General features: G+C 30.8%; 1 protein-coding gene across 1 annotated transcript; it reads right to left on the bottom strand.

The window, feature by feature from the left end:
• Positions 1-6,926: 6,926 nt before the first annotated feature.
• LOC125877630 (uncharacterized) lies at positions 6,927-8,226 on the bottom strand. The gene is made up of 4 exons (XM_049558862.1): positions 8,196-8,226; positions 7,494-8,104; positions 7,047-7,418; positions 6,927-6,938 (listed from the first exon to the last, which is right to left on the bottom strand). Exons 1-4 carry the CDS (start codon positions 8,224-8,226, stop codon positions 6,927-6,929), a joined length of 1,026 nt encoding a protein of 341 aa, XP_049414819.1.
• Between the last annotated feature and the right edge of the window lie 1,029 nt (positions 8,227-9,255).

Genomic DNA, 9,255 nt, shown 5'->3' with positions numbered 1-9,255 from the left:
TGCGAGACTTTTTTTCATTTTTCAACACCTCATCTCACACTCAGGGCTGGACAATTCAATTTGGGGATCCAACATCGATGGTTAATGGGATGAATAGTCTTCTTATATGGATTTGGACAATTCTCTCCTCATAAGCAACTAGATTTTGGGGGTTGAGTTAGGCCCAAGATCCATTTCAATAGAGAAAACTTCTGAAATAGTAAACATAATAGACATAATAAGGCTCTATAGCTATAGCTTTGATAATTACGCTCCATAACTATAGTTGTGTTTGTTTTGGAGGCTGCAGTTTGTATATTTTGCTTGCGAATATACGAATAGGGTAAGTATAACAAATTTTGTATTTATACATTTATGACTTTTTCAGAACTCTGTTTGTATACTTCGCTTGCCAATTACAAACACGATAATTTACTATGAATATTTTATAAATCATATACAAATAGTTAGGGTAAGCATATACAAAATTCTGGATTTATACAATCAGGAATCGAATTATACAAATTTTGAATTTATACAGTTCATGCGAATTGTACAAATCATGTGAATAGCAAGAATAGAGAAAATTGTAGTGGCAAATTACAATTTTCTTTAATTGTAGATATAATACCTAATATAGTTTCCCTTCATTATATTGTATTAGAGTCAAACTTGATGTGGGCCCTAGAAAATCAGACAGTTGTGGAGGTGGAAATATACCCCAGTCCATGAATGTCACGCTTCAAACCGAACAATATTGAAACCTTAAATAAAGAAGTGAAAATTACAGAAATATACTACTTAAGACTTTTATTAACAAAATATCAATATACTTATATTTAATTACAAACTAAGTTTTTAAATTACATACATAACAAAACATTTAATTTTTGTATTTAATTTAATTTTATTTTACAGATTTTCTCTCTCATACTTTTAGTAATTCGTGCCTTTTATAGGGAGTATAATTAGGATATTAATATTTATCAAATATTCTCTCTCCTAAACAGTTTCAAATTCACACGTTCATTACTTTTTTATTCCCCTTTTTTAGGCATAGTGAAACTTTTTGGGATCATAATTAGTTTTTTATTTTCTGATAAAGCTTTTTTTTTTTTTACCAAGAAAGGGGTGTACTTATCAATGTTGAGTGATAGTTTCAAGAAATCTTGAAAATATTTTGGGAAGTCAAAAGGGTTTCCTTCCATATTCTTCTTCAACTTTCTTAACCTTTAATCTTCTCATTCTTTTTCAACTTTTGTAACCTTTAATCTTCTCACAGAAACGTTTCACAAGTCAACTAATCTAAAAAATTGCCGTTGTTCGATGGAAAAGACTCCACGTAAAAGTCCTAGACTTAACAAATCTGTGGTAATCGTTGATAGCCCGCCGATCAGTTCAAGACCATCTGGTAGATCTAATGAGTGTATTGTTATCAATTCTTCATCATCCTACAAAGTTCAACAAAAAGATGATTATGGAGCTGATACAAAATCGAAGGGTAAAGAAAAATTGGTAGAAGATCATTATCCACATGACAGCGATTTTGAGGACGATATCCCCCTCTCTAAAATATTAAGAGTAAATAATGATCAGGATTCAAAGGTATTTATTTATTTGATTAAATTTCTTTTTTTTTTGACATGCAAGTGTTGAATCTTATTCTTAATAGAAAGATTTGTAACATTAATTAATTTTTTTATGCCCTAGAATGTTGATGGGGGTTCGGTGAGCAAAGGTATGAATGGTTTAAGTAAAAAATGGACTAGGTTTGTTAATAATAAAAGGAAAAAAGCATCACTAGTACCACTAAAGGTATGTTTTTACCGTCGTTTTCTAGTAATGTAATTTTTTATGCAAATATTTCTTTGCTTATATTATAAATTTTGCATTTTATGACTATTATAATTTATTGATTTTTAATTTTTTTTTTTAGATCAAGAAGAAACAATCGCGTTGGTGTTCTTACGTTAATGTCAACGTTTTTGTTGATATAACAAAGCTACTTGAAAAAATTGGTAGTGTTCATTTGTTTAAAGAGTCTCCTTTTGGTTATCTATTAGGCTTGTTCCAATTGAAAGTCCAACCTCAGATTATTAGATGTCTTGTTCATCATTTATCTAACAATCGGGATGACATGTTTGTGTTTGACATAAATGGTAAAGAAATGCATTTTGGGCTTAGAGAATTTTTGGTAATTACTGGTTTTAAGTGTGGTGGGGTATGATTTTTTATCATGATCAGAATAGTACATCAAAGTTACTTTCTCGTTACTTTCCAAATGTTGTTGATAAGGTTTTGAAAGCTGATTTCATAAGAGTGTTTAAAGAAGATGGGTTGATTCAGGAAGAAGACTTTTTTAATGTCTATGATTTATTTCATTAGTACATTCATATTGTCATCTCCATCACAATTGTCACATATTCCAAAAGATCACTTCTTATGTGTTGAGTCGGGACAGTACATTACGTACCCCTGGGGCAATCTTTTCTTTTTTAATCTTCGTCATTCTATATCGAGTCAAATGGCAAAAGATCCGGATTATGTGAAGTTTGAAGGGTTTTCTCTCGCATTGCAAAATTGGTTTTATGAATGTTGTAACAAAGTTGATGGTTCAATTGCAATTCGTAAATTCAATCGAACGCCTAGAATATTCAATTGGGATATATCCAAAAACAAGATATATTTTGACCATCTCCAGAAAGGAATGTTCAGAAAATACGGCAATCAGGTAATAGAAGTTCTTTTGTTATTATTTATTAATTTTCTTTTTTATGAGTAGTGTATATTCACAATTTATTATTATTGTGTTAGTATACATTTGAAGATCTTGTGTTCATGGATGAGGAGCTTGATATCATTGAGGCGGAAAATCTAACTGTTTTGACTGATATTCCATTCAATAAGAAGAGTAAACGTGATAGATCTGTAAGGCAAAATCAGAATTTACAAACTCATTCTGTCGTTCGACAGAATGTCAAAGATTTGCCTCGTAGTTCTGCACAAAAGGTTGGAAGTGATCCGAGTTTGTCATTTAATAAAGATTTGCAGAAAATTGCCCAAGAAGTTGTGAAGGTATGATTATAAATTTTATTTACTTTCTGTCAGAATTTTGGTTGAAGAAACATTAATGTCATTTTAATTTTTGTTAGGTTCGTAATGAGTTGGAAAAGTTTGAAAAAAATGTAGATGCTAAGTTTGTTGAAATGAAGGCTTTTATGGATTCATCATTCAAATATATCATTCAAGAGTTGAAATATCTTCAAAATGATGTTTCAACCAACAAAGATTTAGGTGGTGAACGGGTTAGTCTACTTATTAATATATGGACTTATTATTTACTTATAAACTAATTTTTAGATCAAGATTATTATAAATGTTAATGTGGATACTTTGTGTTGATTTTAAATATTATTAATCTTCTTGTTGATTATATATCTGTAATTAGCTATATTGTTGTCTTATTGTAATAGTTGAATGACTCAAAAATTTATTTTTATTGAGAACATTAAGGTTGTTGTTGAGGATCAAAGAAAAGGAAATGTTGATGTTCAAAATGAACATTTGCAAGATTGTGGAGATAAAGATGGTGTTCAGACACCATCTTCGTTTCGTAATNTGTTGAGGATCAAAGAAAAGGAAATGTTGATGTTCAAAATGAACATTTGCAAGATTGTGGAGATAAAGATGGTGTTCAGACACCATTTTCGTTTCGTAATCATGTTTTTGATAACAATTGTAAGTTCTTTTTTGTTAGCTTAAATCTATTTTTTATAACTATTTTTAGTTCATTTCTGATTTGTGTTTAAAATTTCATAAAATATAGATACATAAATGATGTTTGTATATCTTAATAGGTGGGGTATATGTTGATTTTGAAATAAATAGAAAAATTCCTACATTGGATGACTTTGTTATGCCCAATATGCGTGAATCACAGTTGGTTGCTCTTGAAACTGGACAAACATGCGTGTCATCATTGGTAGATGTTGAATCTAAAAATATTTGTGTCACACCTTTGGAAGTTGCTAAAGCTGGAAAAACAAAGTTCAATCAATTTGGTGTTATTGAGGGTGAAAACACATTTATCTCACCAGTTCAGCATGTTCGTACGAAGATTCCAGGAAAGTATGCCCAATCACTATACACAAACTTAAGTGAATCAGGTGGCACATCGGTGAACACAGTGAAGTACTGTTTATGGAGGCATCCTTTTGTAAATTACAAGGGGTTTGATATGTACAGTGAAGTTATCCTTCAATTTAAGAAATGGGTTGATAGCAAATTATCCAAGAAACGTGGAAAGTATGTATTGTTGTGTAATTGTATTTTACCATTTGTTCATTCACTTTATATGCTATAACTACTCATTTTGTTTTATAGGAAAACCAATTTCTTCATTGCTGCTTCAAATCCAATCGATCCTCCTTTTGAGTTTGGTGTTGGTAGGGTGGATTTGATGGATTGGTTTCACCCTTTGGCTTATCCAGGGCAGCCTTGGAGTGATTTGGTAATTTCTTACGGTGTAACTATATATTAAAGTAAGATTTGGTATTTGTTTTTTGTTGTGATTTTTAGTGATTGGTAAGTAAATTGGCTTCATTGTAGTCACTGAAATCTGTGATTTAGTTCTATGGGGACAGTTGTTTTTGGTATGTATGTTAGGAAAATCAACTACTGACACAAACATAGACTCCTAATTATAGTTTAATTGTTATAATGACACAAACATATAATTTTAAATCTAGTCTAATAGGTAATAATCAAATAATGGATTCTTTCAATCAAGTTGTGATATTATTTTATTGTTTGGTGCTAACTAATAAAATTTGATATGCAGCATGTTGATGTGATAATGTATTATCTTTGCAAGTTTTGCAAGTATGGTCCTGATAATAGTGCAAGAGTTATTACTACTGACCCTTTTTTCATCAGTTGGGTTGTTCAAATTCATGATGCGTGGGAAGCCAATGGCAAAGATGAAAGTCTGATTAGTATACATCATGAGGTTGCACAATATATAAGAGGTGATAGGATTCTTGCTAATACTCCATGGGTGGATGTTGATCATGTATGCATTCCAGTCAATAGTAGTGCTGCATTCCACTGGTTTCTGGTTGTTTTTTCCATAAGAAAAAGGTGTTTATATATTTATGATTCTTTAAATGGTTATGGGGTTAAACGTACCAATGCAGTAACAAGTTTAGTTCAAAAAATATCTAGAATGATACATTTGTTTCTAGTTGCTACTGATTATTATGCTTTAAGGAAAGACATTGACTGAATACAGATGTGCATTATGCTTGAAGGCCAGTTGGTGATCCGTTGGTAAATGGTAATCGTGAAAACATCCCACAACAATGCGACAATTCAACGTAAGTATAATGTGGCTTTTTTGTTGTTGATTATACTATGTATTGTACTAATTATGCTGATTGGGTAATATTTATAGGGATTGTGGTCTGCATACCTGTGCTTTTGCTGAATATGTGTGTCTTAGAGATAGGAACGTATCTATGTCGGGTTTAAATGCTGAAAATCTTCGGTTGAGACTTGGAGCATTACTGTGGGAATATGGAAAGATGAAAATTGATACTGAATCTGTTAGTGAAGATGAAGCTTCTAACCAAGGTGGTCGGTCAAATCGGAGGGTCAAGGAGTAAAAAGTGTCATTTCTTAAGACAGAATTTCATGAATGTTTTATGCTTTTGAATCTCTTTTGTAATTTTGGATAGTTCTTTAGTTGCGTTTATGGTATTGAGTTTGTTGTATATTGTCTTTATTCTGTGATTATGCATTTATTTGGTTATTTTTTTATTAAATTTTGTGATAAATTTATAGTGTGAGTTTGATTTGTACATGTATGAGTTTGGTATAAATTTAGGTATAAATTGGGTTTTATCATTATTGAAAAATTATACTAAATGCTTGTATATGATCGATTGGATTTCTTTCAAAGTTGCAGGTTGGTATACATACCAATGTGTTTACCCAGTTTGGTACTTATTTTCTTTCATACATAAACCAATTTTTTTCTTTAGCATAGTGTTTTTTTTTTTGTTTCAGTGTTAACCAAGATTGTAGTCATAAGCCATTTATTGAAATATCAAAGTATTTTACCAAAAATTTAACCATTTAATGATTTTAAAAAAAATAGTCAAAGAAATACCAAAGTATTTTATCAATATTTTAACCATTTAATAAACTTAAAAAAAAAACAATCAAAGATTACATACCCTTAAACCAATTTTTAAAATTTATGATTTTATCAGGTTATCATCAATAAATGTTGGAAATATTTTTCATATTATTATTTACACCAATTCACATACTTAAAATACACTAAAATATGTACCATATTTTTATTTACGAGGTTCTAATTATATACCATAGATCGTCAAACTTGTAGTTTTTTACACCACCAATTACACCAAATAATTTATTAATGCACTCATTTTAATTTACGTATGTTCATATGTAAGATAATATACCATCATCATTATGACATTTGGTTTTAATATATACCATCATTTATACCAAGCTATGTACTAGTTGTAACAAGAGTAAACCAATTTTACAATAATTGAGTGTTAATTACTGTAGCATCCAAACTAATATACTAACATTTATTACTTTTCAATTTATTATTTTAGGTTGGTAAACTGCAAACATTTGTTTTACTAAATACACAATTATTATGATCCTTTATTTTTACCATATATTTGTTCTTATTTACCATAATTTTACCAAGAATTTGGCTTATATTTTTTATCAATATTTCTGAATATGTGACAACACGTAATCCAAAAGAGTTTATGATATCTACTATATACAACCATTTATAATAACTATGCATTCAAAAATATGAATAAGATAACAAAAAGTAATCAACTTTGAAATAAGGTAATGCAATTAAAAAATAGTACATCTAATAAAAGTAATATAGTTCAACTGTATAACTGCAAAGTAAAAATAACAACAAAAATATCACAAAGCTAATTATCATGAGTTTTTTTTGGGCAAGTCTTCTTGTTATGCCCAACTATACCACATTCACTACAGGTTACTTTCCTCTTCTTCCCATCTCCTTCGGTGAATCCCTTTTTGCGATCATTTTTTGGAGGTCTGCCTGGTTGCTTTCTTGTAATTGGTGGTAATACTACCTTTTCCAAGACATGTGATGGAACATCCCAAGTGCTTTCGCAAGGCAAGGGTTCAATTGGTATTGCATATGTATCTTGATAATTCTTATTACTATAATAAGCTGAACAATAATCATCGCGATGTTTATTCCTATGTCTGATTGCTGCAAGTGCATGACTACAAGGGATCTCATCATGTTGAAATCTGCCACAACTACACATTCGTGTATTCAGACATACTGTAAACCTCTTTGCACCATCTGTAATGGTATGAATGTGTATTGTTGATGCACGTACCTTCATTTAAGAGCATTCATTATCAATAATAAAACCAAAACATAATATGCATAGTAGAGAATTGTTAATACTTACAAGCATACGACGAGACAAATTTCTATTGTCCTCCAACATTTCATTGTATTTACTTGTCAAGGTTGTTGTAGTATTTCTACCTTCTTCGTTGTGTTTCTCATTCCAAGCTTCAATTGTCTTTCTAACAAATTCCAACAATGGTACCACTGGTAATCTTCTTCCAACAAGAATAGTGTTATTTAGTGACTCTGCAATGTTACTTGTTAGTGTCCAAGTCCTTTTTACTGGTGAATGTGCGCGTGGCCATTTCTCATAATTTGCTTTTTGTAGATAAGCACGGTATTTTGGATTAATTTGATCCATCCTTTTCATCAATTCATCAAACTCTTGAACAGTGTAATCTTTTGCTAAACTGAAGAATAATGTTCTAACCTCTTTTGTATCTCTGTATGTTTTCTTTAGTAAATTGGTCCATAGATGGTATATGCATGCGTAATGTCTGAATTCGGGATAAACAGTTGCAGTAGCACTCCACATGCTCTTATTTCTATCAGAAACAAAGCACACATCTTCCCTTTCACCGAATGCATTTTTAAAATTCTCAAAGAACCATAACCATGAATCATCATTTTCTGAATCAACTATTCCGTATGCAAGCGGCAAGATGTGACCTATACAACAAATATCTTTAAAATAAATACAACATATATTGATTATATATAAAACAAATCAATCTAGTTGCGGTAATGGTATAAACAGTACCTTCTGGATCTAATGTGCTAGCTATCAACATTGTGCCTTCGTATGTTGATTTTAAATGTGTACTATCCACGACTACTATTGGTCGACAATACTCCCAGCCTCTTATACTTTCATTAACTGCTGTAAATGAATATAAAAAACGATTTTCATCTGTTTTTTTATAATTCACAATTGTCCCTGGATATGTCTTCTCCAATATATATAGATATGTTGGAATTTTTCCATATGATTCGGCAGGGTCACCTCTTAATGTCTCGAAAGCTTTTTTTTTACCTCTCCATGCTTGCATGTATGTTAATGAAATACCATGTATCCTTAGCATGTATGCGTGTATGTCTGTTGGTGTGTAAACGGTCTTCAGATCGACATACTTTTCAATCAACATTGCCCCAAGCACACCACTTGTTGATTGTCGCTTTGATTGAATCCGGTCCTTCAATGGACAAGAATGTGTATCATAGAATTTCCTCACTTTGAACAACTTTGAATTATTCAAACATGAGGATTTAAAAACCCATGAACAGTTTTATGTAGCACACTTTAGATAGTAACTGCAAAAACTCATGCATATTAATACATGGTAAGTTGTTAAAATATATTGATAATTTTTAAAATCAACATATATAATAACTAACCAGGTAGGACTTCATCTTTTTGCAACGAAACAAAACTCTCTTAGAAATGCATATCGCTTCATAACTTCCGATATAGTTTGCTTGTTTATATAAACTTGATCCTCGGCCACCAAATAGTGTTGAGGATTTGAAATTATTTCAGTTCCTTCAGATTCTTCAATATAACATTCCAAAATTTGATCCATGTTAGTCAAACATAATGTGTTGGATCCCAAAATATGTTGACGTGTTGTTTGGACATTTGTTTGGTACTCAATGGATTCCATAACTTTGTCCACACAGGTCACACATAAAGGATATTTTGAAAAAAAAATCTGAATTGCATCTCTTTTGATCTAAATAAACTTGCACTCCCGTATCGTTATGTATCTTCATTGGTGGAGATGGACCACTCACGAAATACCTTAGTTCCAAATGATAAATTG

This window comes from Solanum stenotomum, chromosome 9, assembly GCF_019186545.1.
Source record: "Solanum stenotomum isolate F172 chromosome 9, ASM1918654v1, whole genome shotgun sequence".
NCBI lineage: Eukaryota > Viridiplantae > Streptophyta > Magnoliopsida > Solanales > Solanaceae > Solanum > Solanum stenotomum.
Note: the sequence above shows the minus strand (reverse complement) of the source record. Positions and strands in the feature narration are given on the sequence as shown.